Source organism: Anarhichas minor, unplaced genomic scaffold (assembly GCF_050575085.1).
Source record: "Anarhichas minor isolate MPS153535 unplaced genomic scaffold, ASM5057508v1 ptg000090l, whole genome shotgun sequence".
Taxonomy (NCBI): Eukaryota; Metazoa; Chordata; class Actinopteri; order Perciformes; family Anarhichadidae; genus Anarhichas; species Anarhichas minor.
The window spans coordinates 770001-787607 of NW_027466536.1; the positions used below are offsets into that span (position 1 = coordinate 770001).

The following is a 17607-nucleotide window of genomic DNA, read 5'->3' on the forward strand; positions in this document are numbered from 1 at the left end:
AAAGCTCTTTAGCACAGCAATAACAGAGAACTTTAGATAAAGGTCAGTCTCCACTGACATACACAACAATATGAGCACTTTATCCGTAAGAACTTTATCTATCCATGTTTGTACTAATGTTCTGAACTGTTTTGCCCTCTAAATTTCAAACTTGAAAAAAAAAGTTTCAAAAAACGAGAGACTTGGCAATAAACCATTTTATAACTTTAAAAATAATATCTAGGCAGGCTGACGTGAACAAATAAACTAGAAAGTAGAAGCATTTGATCCATGTCTCTCCCGTTTAACAGCAACGGTATTAAATATAATCATTTCATGCATTATACTCTGATAATTTGCCTGTGTCGGCGTATAAATCTACTTTAGTGACATACATGGTTACTCTTAACCCCATCTAGTGTTTATCAATTTGCTTTTTAGATAACTACAGAAATACACACGCACAGGATCGTTATGGCGAGTATGTGTAGAAACCAGTATTCAAAAAGGTATGTTATACATAAATAAATATTATATTAGCAACAATGTTGAGGAATGAGCTCTTCAGAGAGAGTGAGGTGGCTCTTAAAAGAGCCGTTGTGGTTTGTGGATCAGCAGACAGTTTAAGCTCGCTCTCCGCGGATGCGACGGGCCAGCTGGATGTCTTTGGGCATGATGGTGACCCTCTTGGCGTGGATGGCGCACAGGTTGGTGTCCTCGAACAGGCCGACCAGGTAAGCCTCACTGGACTCCTGCAGAGCCATAACAGCGGAGCTCTGGAAGCGCAGGTCGGTCTTGAAGTCCTGAGCGATTTCTCTCACCAGACGCTGGAAGGGCAGCTTGCGGATCAGCAGCTCCGTGGATTTCTGGTAGCGACGGATCTCTCTCAGAGCCACGGTACCGGGCCTGTAACGGTGAGGCTTCTTCACGCCGCCGGTGGCCGGGGCGCTCTTACGGGCAGCCTTGGTGGCCAGCTGCTTCCTGGGGGCTTTGCCTCCGGTGGATTTACGAGCGGTCTGCTTGGTTCTTGCCATGACTTCTTCTTTCACTGATCAGGAGGAACATGCAGTCAGAGAGGAGACACGCTGCTCTTAAGCTGTGGGACCGGCTGTGAAATGGTGACGCAGCTTCAGACCTCCGGCTCCTGATTGGTGAGGGCTCCTCCTGGAGCTCAGCCCCGCCCAGAGCAGCGACCCACCGCCCGAGTCTCCGCTGCTCATTGGCGGAAAATGCTTTCAAATTGCCCGCCAAAATATAGAATGGTCCGCCCTCTGTTCTTCTGCTGGAAGCCTGGGCGGAGTGATCATCGCTCAGGGCGGCGTGCTGCTCAACATCCAGGCTGTTCTGCTGCACACGAAGACCAAGAAGTAGACATAAAGACCCCTTTCTGCTGGGAGCAGAACCAAAAAGGCTCTTATGAGGGTCAAATACTCACCTTTTAAAGAGCACTGTTCCTCAAACAATTTATCTGATTTTTGTTTTAGGTTTTTCTTAATAAAATGTCAAAAAATAGTAAAATATCGTCAGATTACATCCCGCTGATATCTTGAATTGTTTTGTTAAACCAGCCGTCCAAAACCCAATGCAGTAAAAAAAAGAAGCAGTCCTCACATTGAAGAAGCTGGATCCAGAAAGTGATTTTTACATGAAGAGTGACAATGTCAATTGTTTTCTGTCAATAGACTGATCAGTTAATCATTTTAAATATATATTCACATTTTCCCCCAAAATTTGAAATATACATATACACTGTTTTATTTCATTATATAAGTGATTTAACATATAAACTGCATGAACGCCTTAAAATAGTCACTCAAAACGTATATAACCCTTCCTGTTCAAAACAGGATCAAACCAGTTACATTCTAGTCTAACTTAACCTATTTGTGATATGCACAACAATTCCAGTGAAGCAGTCGTTGGAAATGAAATTATTTGTTCTCGTCAGTCGATACATCTGTCCCCTTCTGAATTCTTTTCAACATGTATGTTGTACAACTTTGTATCAACTACAGTAATTGAGTCGCTCAGACAGTATACATGCTGCGAGGCACGGTTTGTGTGACGCATGCTCAGTCCCGCTCAGAAGACAGCCAATCCTGTGCAAGCAACAGCACAGTGTAATTTGCATCAAGTTGATATATATAGACCGCCCTGTGCTTCTAGGAACATCCTCAGACTCAAAGCGAATCTGAAACCATGCCTGAAGCCACCGTTAAAGCGCCCAAGAAGGGCTCCAAGAAAGCCGTCTCTAAGACCGCTGCCAAGACCGGCAAGAAGAGGCGTAAGAGCAGGAAGGAGAGCTACGCCATCTACGTGTACAAGGTGATGAAGCAGGTCCACCCTGATACCGGCATCTCCTCCAAGGCCATGGGCATCATGAACTGCTTTGTGAGCGACATCTTTGAGCGCATCGCCGGTGAGGCCTCTCGTCTGGCTCACTACAACAAGCGCTCCACCATCACTTCCAGGGAGATCCAGACCGCTGTCCGCCTGCTGCTGCCCGGTGAGCTGGCCAAGCACGCGGTGTCTGAGGGAACCAAGGCTGTGACCAAGTACACCAGCTCCAAGTAAACACCTGATGGAGACCAACAACACAACGGCTCTTTTAAGAGCCACCCACTTCATCTAAAGAGGAGTTCCTGCTGTATTTAAGGTTGAAAGAGGTTCAAATGAATGAATGAATCACAAGAATTGGATAAATAAGTAATTGCACTTAATGTAGAATATACTGTTAATATTGATATGCACAATAACTGCTCAAAGTGTGCAAGTTAGGAGCCTTTCAAAATACATTTGTACACAAACTAAGCTGCACTGTTTTCAACAACCACAGTATCATTCAATTTCAAAACATGGAAACATAACTACTAAGTTTGAGTCAGATCCTTAACTTCCTGTGAGGTGCTCTTCTACTTTACAGATTCTGTCTTGTATATTATCATTCTATGATTGTGTTTTCTGCTGATATCTACTGAACATGTTTATAGCACAAACTGCATTTTTGTAGAATATTGAGCACTGATGCCAGAAGGGCTGAACTCTGGAGATTTTTTGATCTGTAGATCAAAGACCTGTTAGTTGTTTGAGTGAGATACGGATCACTAAGTTACATTTAACAGATGGATGGATACTTTATTTAACAAATTTGTTTGTTACAGCAGCAAAAAATATACTAAAGAAATAAAAGTAAGTATAAAAATGCACAATAAATATACAATACAAATATGAAATATAAAAAATGCACAGTATATACAATGAAATATATGGTGTTAGTAGTGCAGAGATTGACCAAACTAACCAGTAGTGCAAATATAGATAAACTATAGCAAACAAACCGTATAGCAGTGTTATATGTTGTATGCATGTCTAGTGGATGATTTATTATAAAGTCTTATTGCAGAGGGCAGGAATGTTCTCCTGAATCTGTCCTTGTGACAGCGGAGCTGGATCAGTCTGTTGGAGAAAGTGCTCCTCTGTCCCTGCAGTAGGTGGTGGAGAGGGTGGTCCGGGTTATCCAATATGGATCATGGTTTCTTCAGTGTTCTCCTCTCCACCACCTCTTCCAGACTGTCCAGTTTGCAGCCAATGATGGAGCCGGCCTTCTTAATCAGTTTAAGTGTCTCCGGCTCCATGTTGATATATACCAGAGGTCTTCAACAGGGGGTCCGTGGTGGTACTGCAGGGGAGTCGTGACATTTTTGGTTGATTAGACAATTTTTCATATTTTTTAATATTTAAAAACTTTTTTTTAATTTTTCCCAAACATGAATCTGTCCATTATTTTAATAGTTCAGTATTGTATGCAAGATAACAGGTATGTTTATGCATGGCAGTGGCACTAATAGGCCATCACATCACGCATGTTACTATAACCTGCTTTATGGATGCTGATGGTAGCTGATGGCCAAAAATATCATCTTGAAAGAAATAGTGGATATTAACTAGGATCTTACTGTAGGCGCTTAGTAAACTTTGATGTATAGATTTGTTAAAGTATAGTGTGTAACTATGAGCAATGGGCCATGCGTATTACTCTTCTGTTAAAGTTCAGTGCAGTGGATTATTATATTGATTAGTTGCCCGGAAAAAAAGATCTGGTTTTACAGTGCAAAGTGTTACGGTTATAATCTATCCTTGGCAGGCTTATTAACCTTTGTCAGCCTTCTGTCTATACGGATGTGAAGCTTTGCTTGTTAAGTGATGCGGCTTACTCTTGACACTTACAATCTTGAACTTCCAGACAGATAAGATGATGCATCGCACAGCAAATAAAACATGAATACAAACTAGCTATTGTGTCTAATATATGACTCTCTCTCCTTAGAAGTGGATTCATTTTCGCTACTTTATTCACCTCCTGTATGCATGTTTAGATTTGTCAAAGTATAGCGTGTAACTATATGAGCAATGGGACATTTGTATCACTCTTCCGTTTCAATTCAAATATATGTAACTTTTATGTCTGCTCTTAATAACTTATGAATAAACAGGAAAATGCTTATCGAGGATGATGTGGGTGGCTCTTAAAAGAGCCTTTTATAGGAGCCCCACACTCCAGCTAAAGACAGTAATTTACTGTCCTCAAATGTATCTATAAGTTATAAGTAATAAAAGCAGTAGGCCTAGCACTAGGTTCAGAAATTAATTAATTTAGTGTCGTTCAACTAAGTCATAAAGTGCATCGTTTGAGACTTTTCTAATCAATATTTGTATTAAAACAATTCTGTTTTGTGGGCCTTGAGATAAAATGACAGAGTTAACAATGTTGTCCGATGGGTGGCTGCTCCACTTCTGTGATGTCTTTGTCAGCTCTAAACGCTGTACGGGAGCAGAGCGGACTAACCAGTGGCTCACGATCACATGCTCTGTCATGTATCTAAAGTACTTCTGGCGAATCTCAGCACTGATGCCATGAGGCTCAACCTGGAATTGGTTAATACATATGATACACATGAAGATAAAAAAAAAACCTGTTGGCGTGGTCGGATGTGACGTACATTCATGATCGGATAAGTTATGTCTTGTGAAATCCCTCCAACAATGTTTATACTTAAAGGCAGTTTAGTGCAGTACAAAACCTTTAATCTCAAATAATTACACTAGTTATAAGCTGCAACTTTTTATGCCTTACTTACTGTTCCTGTCAGGCAATGAATCATTTCCCACCATTTGTTCCCTCTAGATTAATGTAAACCTGTATGTTTTATAACTTTGTATCACCGACAGTAATTTAGTCATTCAAACACTAAAGACATCCGCTCACAGGAACGATTTGGTCTTTGGCGCATGCTCAGTCCCGCTCAGAAGACAGCCAATCCTGTGCAAGCAACAGCACAGTAACATTTAGGTCTTTGGCGCATGCTCAGTCCCGCTCAGAAGACAGCCAATCCTGTGCAAGCAACAGCACAGTAACATTTAGGTCTTTGGCGCATGCTCAGTCCCGCTCAGAAGACAGCCAATCCTGTGCAAGCAACAGCACAGTGAAATTTGCATAAAGTTGATATATATAGACCGCCCTGTCCTTCTGGAAACATCTTCCAACTCAGAAGAAATCTGAAACCATGCCTGACGCCACCGTCAAAGCGCCCAAGAAGGGCTCCAAGAAAGCCGTCTCTAAGACCGCCGCAAAGACCGGCAAGAAGAGGCGTAAGAGCAGGAAGGAGAGCTACGCCATCTACGTGTACAAGGTGATGAAGCAGGTCCACCCTGATACCGGCATCTCCTCTAAGGCCATGGGCATCATGAACTGCTTTGTGAGCGACATCTTTGAGCGCATCGCCGGTGAGGCCTCTCGTCTGGCTCACTACAACAAGCGCTCCACCATCACTTCCAGGGAGATCCAGACCGCTGTTCGCCTGCTGCTGCCCGGTGAGCTGGCCAAGCACGCGGTGTCTGAGGGAACCAAGGCTGTGACCAAGTACACCAGCTCCAAGTAAACACCTGATGGAGACCAACAACACAACGGCTCTTTTAAGAGCCACCCACTTCATCTAAAGAGGAGTTCCTGCTGTATTTAAGGTTGAAAGAGGTTCAAATGAATGAATGAATCACAACAATTGGGTAAATAAGTAATTGCACTTAATGTAGAATATACTGTTAATATTGATATGCACAATAACTGCTCAAAGTTTGCAAGTTAGGAGCCTTTCAAAATACATTCGTACACAAACTAAGCTGCACTGTTTTCAACAACCACAGTATCATTCAATTTCAAAACATGGAAACATAACTACTAAGTTTGAGTCAGATCCTTAACTTCCTGTGAGGTGCTCTTCTACTCTACAGATTCTGTCTTGTATATTATCATTCTATGATTGTGTTTTCTGCTGATATCTACTGAACATGTTTATAGCACAAACTGCATTTTTGTAGAATATTGAGCACTGATGCCAGAAGGGCTGAACTCTGGAGATTTTTTGATCTGTAGATCAAAGACCTGTTAGTTGTTTGAGTGAGATACGGATCACTAAGTTACATTTAACAGATGGATGGATACTTTATTTAACAAATTTGTTTGTTACAGCAGCAAAAAATATACTAAAGAAATAAAAGTAAGTATAAAAATGCACAATAAATATACAATACAAATATGAAATATAAAAAATGCACAGTATATACAATGAAATATATGGTGTTAGTAGTGCAGAGATTGACCAAACTAACCAGTAGTGCAAATATAGATAAACCATAGCAAACAAACGACAGTATAGCAGTGTTATATGTTGTATGCATGTCTAGTGGATGATTTATTGTAAAGTCTTATTGCAGAGGGCAGGAATGTTCTCCTGTATCTGTCCTTGTGACAGCAGAGCTGGATCAGTCTGTTGGAGAAAGTGCTCCGCTGTCCCTGCAGTAGGTGGTGGAGAGGGTGGTCCGGGTTATCCAATATGGATCATAGTTTATTCAGTGTCCTCCTCTCCACCACCTCTTCCAGACTGTCCAGTTTGCAGCCAATGATGGAGCCACACACTTCATCTAAAGAAGAAATCCTGTTGTATTTATTAAACTTGAATCTGTTGTTGAACGTAACTGTTATGGTCCACTAGCAGATACTGCCGTGCACTACATAATTGTCCACTCTCTATCCTGGTAGAGAGATCCCTCAGGATTTTGTATTTGCAGTAAATCTCAAGGACCTGTACCACATACCAGCAGAGTTTTATAAACTGCATTGATGAAGTCTCCAACCTCGAGTGGAATAAGAAAAAATGTTTAGGGAAAAAACAATTAAACCGGATTAAGAAACAAAGTGAGATGAAAGAACAGTTTGAGAAATGGGAGAAGATCAGTTACAAAGCCAAAGTAACCAATTTTTCTTGTTTTATCAACTGTTTCCACCAACCCTGCAAAAATGATCATAACCTTAAGTTATTAATGTACTCCTCTTATTCTGATGTAAATGGGAAACACTGGACTTAAAACAAAATAGCATATTATAAATCATTTTGGTGATTTTATGAATAAATACAAACATCTGAACATAAACTCAACTGGCTCTGCCACTGAAGAGATTTACACAATAATAAATACAAATACAAATGGTGGCATATGAACTTGTATCTGAGGCAGAGGGCCCCAGGTCACTAAAATCATGAACGACAAAATCATATCTGAAAACCTTTGTGATACAGTGTGGCTGATCTTTGTAATCAGACTTCCTGCAGGGCGGTAGTTCAGTGGAGCTGCCATGTGATCATGGTGACCACGATAAATATATATTTATCATGATATGTATACGTATATCATATGTATAAATGTATAATAAAAAAAACATAATAAACATATAATAAACATATTTTCTATAAGATATACAATTAGATGGCAGTGGCCTGGACAAATATATTTTACTGTGTGGCATCAGAGATTTAAAGCACTAAGAGAAACTAGTACAACAGACAAAATACTAAAGTACTGTCTGTCAACGTGTCTACATTGAGTCACATCAGGATGGTACTTTAGTTAATTTTTTAAGTACATTATTGAGTACCAAACGTTTCACTCTTGCTTAGGAGACATTGTGTCCCTGATTTAGACTTTTGTTCAGCAGGTGGCGCTGATGCACAACAGAGATAATTTAATTAAAACCCAAAGAAGACTAAAAGCCCAGGCTCTGTCTTCTATCACGTCCTCATGCAGGGTTTAAATTACTGTGAACCAAACAGCGAACATCATTCAGTTGTAAGACTCTGACCAGTGAAAATGAGCGGAAGAGGAAAAGGCGGGAAAGGACTCGGTAAGGGAGGCGCTAAGCGTCACCGTAAAGTGCTCCGTGATAACATCCAGGGAATCACCAAGCCCGCTATCCGCCGTCTGGCTCGCCGTGGTGGAGTGAAGCGTATCTCCGGTCTGATCTACGAGGAGACCCGCGGTGTGTTGAAGGTCTTCCTGGAGAACGTGATCCGTGATGCCGTCACCTACACCGAGCACGCCAAGAGGAAGACGGTGACCGCCATGGATGTGGTGTATGCTCTGAAGAGACAGGGACGCACTCTGTACGGCTTCGGCGGTTAAACTCTAACTGCTCGTTATCAAACCATCAAAGGCCCTTTTAAGGGCCACACACGTCCTCAATGAAAGAGCTAGTATCCTGTTCAAGTCAAATGGTCAGCAAACAGACTGGTCTGATGTATTACGAATTTAGTTATTTAGCTTTGGAGCTTTGCAGCACATTTATGTTATGTGGCTCAATCTGGACACTCACCATCCTGAGTTTCCAGACAGATAAATTGATGCAGCTGCTCATGTTTACTTTCAACTGGATTTAGAAACACTGACATTTGTTTCGTCTTGTCTCCACCTACAATCAGTCATACAACGAAGCCCACCCATAGGCTGCATCACACAGCAAATAAAACATCAATACAAACTAGCTATTGTGCCTCATATGTCTCCTTACAAGTGGATTAAATTTTGCTACTTTATAGTGTGTCATTTTTTTGGTCTCAAATAAAATAACTTTCTGCTGTTAAGAACTTCTGAATAAACAGGAAAATGCTCTTTATGAAGATGTGGGTGGCTCTTAAAAGAGCCTTTTATAGGAGCGTTGGTACTTCAGACTGATAACAGCTCACTTCTTCTTGGGTGCTGCTTTCTTGGCTTTGGGCTTGGCAGCCCTCTTTGCGGGGGCTTTCTTGGCTACGGGGGCCTTTTTGACCACCTTCTTGGGGCTCTTGGTGGCCTTTTTGGGGCTCTTGGCTACCTTCTTTGGGCTCTTGACGGGTTTCTTGGCCGCTGCGGGTTTCTTTGCCTTCTTGGGTGATTTCTTAGCGGCTGCTGCTGGTTTCTTTACTGCCGCTGTCTTGGTCTTTTTAGCCGCTGCGGGTTTCTTAGCTGCGGGCTTCTTGACTGTAGGAGCGGGTTTCTTTGCCGGTTTCTCGACAGCCGTCTTGCTCATCTTGAAGGAGCCAGAGGCCCCGGTCCCCTTGGTCTGGACCAGAGTCCCCTTAGTCACCAGGCTCTTGATGGCGGTCTTGACGCGGTTGTTGTTCTTCTCCACATCGTATCCATCGGCGGTCAGAGCCTTCTTCACGGCGGCAGCAGACACGCCGCTCCGCTCCTTGGATGCGGCCACAGCTTTAACGATGAGCTCAGCGACGCTGGGACCAGCCTTCTTCGGCCTGGACATCTTCTTCGTCGCTGCTTTGGCCGCCGCGGGGGCTGGAGCTGGAGCTACTTCTGCCATTTTCTGTCGTTGATGTGTTAGTAGTCACGAGAACACGAGAGTCTGACTGACTGTTGAAGAGCTCAGAGCACGGGGCTGCACTTAAACACACCATGAGAACCGTGGAGACTCAACCCAGCCCGGGACTCCTCAGTGCAGTCTGAAAGCAGAGTCACTTGTGTTTTCTCTTCACTGATAAAGACTCAAAACTAAATGTGGAAGAAGTACTGAAGGCTGACGGTGAAGGGAGCCGATAGCGGACTAGTGTCTCTTCATATTGAAGTCATGTAGAGCTCTGATGATCTCTGTGTTGTGTTTGAGGAGCCTCCAAACCTCACCTCCTCACCGCCGTGGACACCACTGATCAGCGGCTTTTCCCACTCATTTCTCTCTAAAGATGATTTAAAATGCATCAGAGCTCCATCAAAAGTCGTTTTCCAACTGGTCCACATGTTTGTTCAGAGTCTCGATGTGAAAACAACCATCTGATGTTGATCAGTGTTTAATAAACTGAAGTTATTCTGGGAGCAGCAAACACACTGATGATGGTCGAGGCTTATGGTGCAGTTCAGCCAGACTTCCTATCAGAGCTGCTCACTGTGAACATGTCCTCAATCAAACTCAATGACAAATACATTAAGTAAGTGGCTTTAAATGTTACAGAAACATTGTTTACATTATTCATGTATCAGAGTCGAATATAAAAAAAAAAAACATTAAGTGTCAACAGTTATTCTGTGAATTCTGCTAAGATTTAAAGTGAGATGAGTGATTTAGACCTCTTCAAAAAATTCTGAGTAAAACAGCAGCTCAGATTCGACAGAGCTAGGATAAACTATTTGGCCTTTTTCTAACAGCTTGATGAAAACAGTTTGTTCCAGAAGGACTAACTAGTATTTTTATTAATATACTTTTTTTAAACATAATTTGGACCTATTGTATACCCCGGGTCATATAGTGTTTTATATAACTGGGGGCAGAAGTCTCGCTGCCTTGCTCCTCATTGCTGTATTTAAGTTATCTTGAATATTATGATGGTTATTATATTGTTTTTACTGCAAGAATCATAATGTACAGCATATATATTACATTAAAACCTTACTACTATATCTTCAATATATTGACCAAACACAACACACAAGACTAGCAGTACTGCACATGAAAACATTTATTTCTCTACACATTGTAAAATCAATTGATTCACTTCAACAGATTGCAACTCGCTGATGTTGGCTTCCATTGTTGTTGTACACAAGTACTCACCTGTGGTCTTTTTAAAGTGCTTACAACCTGATTGATGAGTCAACAATCAAGCATTCAGGTGTTTGGCCAGGTCACTGGTGTATCATAATATAATATAATTGTGGTTAATGTGTCATTTTAGTGTGGTAGCAATTTTTTTTTGAACTGTAATTGTAATGCGTGTTGGCTGACATATTTGTTCTTTAAGTGAACAGGACAAGTATCTGCTTAAAGCAGTTGTCAGCAATGTATTTGGACACTTCCAAAGCTCCTGACAGACCTCTGACGTTGCTGACAATTACCTCCTCTTTTCCTCTGCATCCATTTTTTGCACCATGTTTCATATTTTTTCTGCACTATATTTCATATTTTTATTTCGCACATATCGTATCTTTATACAAATTGTATTCCTGTATAATATTGTATTTGTATAATTATATTTCAATCAGAGTATGGTGGAGGCACAAGAAGGTGTGGTAGTAGCTCAGTCTTTAGGGAGATGACATGACAATCTGAGGTTCAGTGGTTCAAGTCCTTGTGACCAAGTACACTGCCACTGATCTTAGTACCCGTATGCGTTGAATACAGAGGCTGCATTTTTTGTTTGTGCCTTGATGTGTACAATTCAATGAGTGTCAATACAAGTTGATCAACATTAACATAAAGAAGACTTTGGTTGCTTGATGGCTCTATCTCGAGCATCAAATGTGTTTGGCAACAGTTAGCACACACATCGAATTTGCACTGTTAGCAAGTGGGTTCCAATGGATACCGTCACTGGAACACAATTTAGTCGTTTTTGATTTGTGTAAACTAAACTGTGAGCTTCATCTGACTTGTTTCATGTGTTCTATCACATTGAAGCCCAATTGTTCAAAATCAGGGCTCGTCCGGGATTTGAACCCGGGACCTCTCGCACCCTAAGCGAGAATCATACCCCTAGACCAACGAGCCATACTTTTGCAGCTAAAAAGAGGTTACAAATGTTGCTTTCCTACTCTTTCCAGATCTGTACTTAAATTGTACTCTGCTGATGTGGCATCTTACAGACCCATATCATATCTGGTCAAAGAGCGCCCTCTGCTGCTCAACATTTTATATCCCATTCAGCACTCTGAGCTCTACACAGCCTTCTCGTGTGGAACGGTGCCTCATTATTGAGGCTATTTTGAGCAGATTACATCAACATATGCTGCATATTTCATGGTGTGTGGGCCGGCCTCACCCAAACAGACCTCAAGTTGAAAACTCACCCATTTGGGAGTGTGATATGGCTGCTGGCTGTCCCCCAGATCTGCTCAGGATTGGCACCTATTTGTTCATCCGGCTTGCTGTTTCCATTGTTTTCCCTCAGCACGTGAGCTCAGACAACAGCTTCACGTAAAAAAAAATATTCTTATGACATAGGATGTCTTCATTTTTCTGTCAAGGTTTTATTTCATCGAAGCATATTTCTTATGACGTTAATGGAGGTGAGCACTTGGAGTGGGCCTGGCTGTAACTTTGTAGCAACATATTAGCTGAAACATTTCACAAACATGTTGCCATTTCTAGCTTTGCGTGTCCTTTTCTTTGGTTTCATCACAGATGATTGTTCTCACAGACTGTTTAAGAAGATGACTTCTGATATTACTTTCTTGGGTGGTTTTTTTCCTCAGATTATCGTCACTTGGATTTGTGGGTTTGCTAATTTTCCATCTTCATTGACACATTGAGGTTTTACCAAATGATCAGTCAGAGTGAAGTTGCTTTGTTACTGTTAAATTGGTGCAGTGGATAAGTCTAAAGTACTGTGTACCTTACACATAAATGACAGCCTTTTTGTATTCAGATTGAATGTCATATATTTGTGTATCATGTGAGAGATCCAGTATTATTTTAGATAATATAAAAATGAAAGAGAGACCGAGAGGCTTTAGTTTAGTGTTTGTGCAATTAAGTGTGATAGTAGATGTTACCATATATCCTGTTCGCTGTCAGTGTGGGACATGTGTAAGCTTATTGCATTTACTGACTTTGTGACTTTGAATAACAACTTCTGTGAACTAAAAGCTTCAAGTCTGTTGTGAATGTATATCCTTTGATTTATAAGTCTCCAGGTTAAAGTCAGGTGTTGGAATCTGAAGATGTACGGGTGATTTGGCAGGCTGTACAACACAGACTAGTGGCCGTCAGTGTTAAAACAGCAGCCACAGTAGACAAACCTAATCATGCTATGAGAACAATTATTAAATTGCACATAAAACCAAATATGTATATTTGTACAAAACGTTTTTGGACATATATGACGATTGATTCATAGGTATTCCAATAATGTATGGCCTCTTTCTGACATATTTCTCTAATCTAAAATCAGGAACAACAACTTGCATTCGTCTGATTAATTTGTTTGTATGTACCACACAAACCCTTAACGTCAAATGTATCTGTGTAAATGTAATATTCCGGGCTAAATACCCATGTGGCATCTTCTTTGTTTGCCTTTTTTTAAGCTTCCGGGTTTCCCCTCGTAACCACGTGTTTAACGTCATATCGCTATGAATCTCGGGTATTTATCCCAGACAGAAAGACTTACGGGAAGTATTCATGAAGGGCTCGAAATGTGTGCGAAGGCGCCCTCAATAACTCGGCTATTGACAGATGGACAGCCCTAAAACCCTTTACGGACTTTGTGGAAACGCGTTTTAAAGTCCACGAGCGTGGACGTTGGGAGGTGGTTCCCGAAAAAGTCAAAACGCCAGATTATACATCTCAGTTACTTGCCTGCAAGTCTACGTTTGGGTCACAATAAACCCTTTCTCTGTCACAGTCCGCATGCTCGAGCTGGTTCTTCACGCACTCGTGTAGTGACCCAGGACCCACCGAGTCCTGAGGAACTACATTGACAAGATGGCAACCAAAGCGAAACGACCCAAGGTTACAATTTCATTCGAATTAACAGAAAACCGAACAGTGTGTACAGTGTGTCTGTGTAACGTTATGCACTACATTCGCTTCACTGTACAGTTAGTTAGCTTCACGTGTGAGTAGTTAGTTGCTCGTGGTACATACTGATGGTACATCTTCTGTAATGTTATGTGGTGTAAAGTTGGGCACCATCTAACGTTTCTATGTATTCCAGCTGTTGGTGCTATTCATTTCCTAATTACTCGTTCACTCAGCGAAGCTAACGTGCAGCGATGACTGCCAGTGTAAATGTAGTTTTACGGTGAAACCAAGTGCTCCACAGCACTAGATCCCACGTGCCATTTCATATTATTGATGTTTCTTTTTTTATATATCCATGCGCCGACAGGTCGATGATGGTTTAGAGATGAATCCGCTGCAGGACTTTCTACAGTGGTGCAACAGAGTCGGCTTGGTACTCAGCAATAAGGTGTGTAAATATGAATCAGTCTGTCAACCAGGCAGTCTATGTATTTTGTTGTTCCTGCCATTTTTTTTTCATTGTTCAGTATTTGTAAAAAGTTTCTGAAGACGGTGCACTTATTTGACTTAGCTGAGTTGATCCCAGTCTTCATAACCACATTGGCCATGATGCGTCTCTCTGTAGGTGTGTGTGAGCAAAGAGGGAACCGTGGCCGAGTACGGGATGCTGGCTGAGGACAACATAGAGGAGGGAGAGGTTTTATTCACCATCCCCAGATCGGCTCTTCTCCACCAGGAAACCACCGAGGTCTCCGTCGTGCTGAACAAAGGTGAGAGTTTTTAGTGACAAAGACGCTTTAGCGAGACCGAAGCCGCCTGCGCCGCCCGTCTGTTTGTAACCCAGCTTCTCCTTTTACCCGTCACAGAGAGCTCGTCTCTGGAGAGCTCGTCCGGCTGGGTTCCCCTGCTGCTGACTCTGCTGTATGAATACACATCTCCACGGTCCCATTGGAAACCCTACCTCTCGCTGTGGACCGACTTCAAGACGCTGGACCACCCCATGTTCTGGTAAGAAACAGATTTAAGTCCGCGTCTAAACCCTATCCTGAATCAGTAAAAAAAAGCTGTCCCATTGCCAACCACAGGAGCAGCTTTTTCTTCAATTCTCTGTTGATGAAGTGTGAATTTCTAGCTTTCTCTTCAGTAATCTGCAGTTCATTCGTTCAGGTCTAAAGAGGAGAGAGATGGACTGTTGAGGGGAACAGGTGTTCCAGATGCTGTGGACACAGACCTGGCTAACATTCAGAGGGAATACACAGACGTGGTTCTCCCCTTCATCGCCAAGCATCCCGACCTGTGGAACCCCGACACACACACACTGGAGCTGTACACGAAGCTGGTGGCCTTCGTCATGGCCTACAGGTTAGTGGGCATGAGACAAAATACACACACACACACTCAAAGTATATGGATCCTCGTTGTCCCTCTAAATTCGTCCCCATCCTCCTCTCTGTAGTTTCCAAGAGCCACAGGAAGAGGAGGATAGTGAAGACGAGGACGAGGACGAAGAGGAGAAGGCCCCGAACCCACCGATGATGGTTCCCATGGCCGACATGCTTAACCATGTGTCCAATCACAATGCAAATCTGGAGTTTACACCGGTGAGGGGACCCCTCCGCTCCTAATAACGATGGAACTTTTCTTGTTTCAAAACGTCTGGATTTACCTGAAGTATAAACTAACTGCGCACTCATTTCTCAGGGCAGTTTGAAGATGGTTTGCGTGCGCCCCATCCGCAAAGGCGAGGAGGTGTTTAACACCTACGGGCAGATGGCCAACTGGCAGCTGCTGCACATGTACGGCTTCACGGAGCCTTACCGGAGCAACGGCAACGACACCGCCGACGTCCCCGTCAGCAACCTGTACAAGGTCGCCACGCAAGGTGACGACGGATTTGTTCGAAGGAGTTGACGAATTGGCGAGAAATACAACCCCGTTACTCTGTGCTTCCTCTCAACCCTCCTCTTCTCTTTGCAGGTGTTCAGTCCGATGTGGACCGGCAGCTGGCGGAGGAGCAGCGGGAGGTGCTGTGTCGGATGATGCAAGAGAAAGGAGCCATCGTCTTTGGCAAACAGGGCTGCCTGACGGACGCGGAGCTCCATACTGTGCTCAAGGTGAGAGGGGAACCTGCAACAGTGCACGAAACCTGAAAAAAACAACAACACACAAGACCACTTTGTTGGGGATGAATATTTGAAACGCAGCTCTCGCTTTGTGTATTTTCAGGTGCTGTGCATGTCAAAGGAGGAGTTCTCAGAGTTCAAAGATAATGAAGGCTGGGAGGAAGATGAGGAGGACGAGATTTCCCTCGCCTTCTCTAACGAGGGTCTCCCCGGGTTAAAGGCTTCGTGGAAAAGGCTAATTCATGAAGCAGCCCGCCTGACTGTGAGGTCCTATGGAGACATGGAGGAGGAGGAGGGTGGTGTGAAGAGCGACCAGGCGCTGATGGAGGACAAGGCGGCGTTTGAAGGACTGAGCAGCAGGAAGCAGCAGGCGCTGCAGGTCCGCTGTGGACAGAAGAGCATCCTGCACAGACTGATGGAGCTCACTGAGTCACGATTCCAGCTGCAGCAGTGAGGCACACCGCTGGAGGACTTTTTAGTTTTTTGCTTATTTAAAAAAAAAAAGTATCTCAATGGTGAAACTGAAAATCACTGTCAATAAAGTTTTTTTCCTGACAGATTTGGTTTTCAACAGTCCTTGTTTTGCACTCCCGTTAATATACACCATCAGTGTTGATAAGCAAGATGATGTCATCTGTTCATGCAACAGGGATCATTATGACTGCATCATTTGCAAAAGAAATACGTTTCTATACTTTTCTAAATATGCAAATGTGATCTTGCTGTGAATCAGAAACCTGAGAATTAGATTTGTCTCAGTTTTTTAGCATATAGTAGAAATTGAGTCTTTGTGCAAATGTCAAAAGTGAACCAGTGCAGGTATCAGTAGCTCCACTTTGAACCCGTTTAGACTTTATAAGCAGTGGTGTAACGGACCACTGTCGGTCCGTACTGATCCCCCCCTCACGATTCGGAACGCGTGTGAACTGCAGATTCATTTCACAGATTAACGTTAACCATCATCGTGTGAAGTAAAGCTTTACTGACAATATTTATCCGCTAGTATTCAGTAACATGATCAGGACATCAGCATTCATGCTTTTCTAATCGCCGATCTCTGATAACATTTCATTGTAAACAACCACTCCGTTTAAATTGACGAGAACGGAGTTCAGTGACATTAAAATAACGTGTTCACATATCTCATAAAATGTCGTTTTGGTGAGGAACTTGAATAAATAGATGTATCTGCTACAACAGATATTATAGAGGGGAATTATGAGCCGTTTAACTTCCTAATACTGGCTCTAAACATAATACATCATTCAAGCTATTGACAAGATTTTTTTTTTCATCTATAAAAAATCTTTTATTTCCTTATTTGAAGAAAAAATATATATAAATGATTTTAACAAACTAAAAGGATCCCTTCTAGAATAATTTGTGGGAAGGTGGCAGAAAAAAATAGTCTGGAGCCTTGTAGACCAGCTGTTGTAATCAATCAATAGCATCTGTATCTGCCAATACAGGTCGTCAATGATTGGCAGCAAAATAATCAGGGATCTATAAAAGTTATGTTTGTTCCTTTTTATCTTCTGTGATCCGTGAGTTTTCTGACCCGTTGCACCATTACTTATAAGTCATTCATAGTTAAACGCACAACATTTTGTCGTCTCGTATCCTTTGTAGACACAGCAGACCACTCAGTCCTCTGGACGTACACAGAGCATT

At 42.4% G+C, this 17607-nt stretch overlaps 6 protein-coding genes and 1 non-coding gene across 9 annotated transcripts; 4 read left to right on the forward strand and 3 right to left on the reverse strand.

The window, feature by feature from the left end:
- Positions 1 to 225: 225 nt before the first annotated feature.
- On the reverse strand, positions 226 to 1013 carry LOC142938818 (histone H3). Its single transcript, XM_076082227.1, has one exon. It carries the CDS (start codon positions 1011 to 1013, stop codon positions 603 to 605), a length of 411 nt encoding a protein of 136 aa, XP_075938342.1. The 3' UTR covers positions 226 to 602.
- Positions 1014 to 2167: 1154 nt separating this feature from the next.
- On the forward strand, positions 2168 to 3221 carry LOC142938853 (histone H2B-like). Its single transcript, XM_076082278.1, has one exon. It carries the CDS (start codon positions 2179 to 2181, stop codon positions 2551 to 2553), a length of 375 nt encoding a protein of 124 aa, XP_075938393.1. The 5' UTR covers positions 2168 to 2178; the 3' UTR covers positions 2554 to 3221.
- A 2295-nt stretch (positions 3222 to 5516) lies between these two features.
- Positions 5517 to 7467, forward strand: LOC142938843 (histone H2B-like). Its single transcript, XM_076082254.1, has one exon. The coding sequence runs from the start codon at positions 5544 to 5546 to the stop codon at positions 5916 to 5918; it is 375 nt and encodes a 124-aa protein (XP_075938369.1). The 5' UTR covers positions 5517 to 5543; the 3' UTR covers positions 5919 to 7467.
- A 678-nt stretch (positions 7468 to 8145) lies between these two features.
- LOC142938844 (histone H4) lies at positions 8146 to 8870 on the forward strand. Its single transcript, XM_076082256.1, has one exon. The coding sequence runs from the start codon at positions 8182 to 8184 to the stop codon at positions 8491 to 8493; it is 312 nt and encodes a 103-aa protein (XP_075938371.1). The 5' UTR covers positions 8146 to 8181; the 3' UTR covers positions 8494 to 8870.
- Positions 8871 to 8983: 113 nt separating this feature from the next.
- On the forward strand, positions 8984 to 16493 carry setd6 (SET domain containing 6, protein lysine methyltransferase). Of its 3 annotated transcripts, XM_076082265.1 has the most exons (10): positions 8984 to 10283; positions 13695 to 13801; positions 14181 to 14261; positions 14439 to 14583; positions 14680 to 14821; positions 14981 to 15175; positions 15270 to 15414; positions 15515 to 15695; positions 15791 to 15927; positions 16040 to 16493. In XM_076082265.1, exons 2-10 carry the CDS (start codon positions 13775 to 13777, stop codon positions 16388 to 16390), a joined length of 1404 nt encoding a protein of 467 aa, XP_075938380.1. In that variant the 5' UTR covers positions 8984 to 10283; positions 13695 to 13774; the 3' UTR covers positions 16391 to 16493. The 3 variants fall into 3 exon arrangements, with proteins under 3 accessions (XP_075938380.1, XP_075938381.1, XP_075938378.1); XM_076082266.1 differs by lacking the exon at positions 13695 to 13801; XM_076082263.1 differs by lacking the exon at positions 8984 to 10283 and having other exon boundaries at positions 13760 to 13837.
- Positions 8992 to 10040, reverse strand: LOC142938847 (histone H1-like). Its single transcript, XM_076082267.1, has one exon. The coding sequence runs from the start codon at positions 9662 to 9664 to the stop codon at positions 9050 to 9052; it is 615 nt and encodes a 204-aa protein (XP_075938382.1). The 5' UTR covers positions 9665 to 10040; the 3' UTR covers positions 8992 to 9049.
- On the reverse strand, positions 11768 to 11839 carry trnap-agg (transfer RNA proline (anticodon AGG)). Its single transcript has one exon. It is a non-coding gene; the product is annotated as a tRNA-Pro (tRNA).
- Positions 16494 to 17607: the final 1114 nt, after the last annotated feature.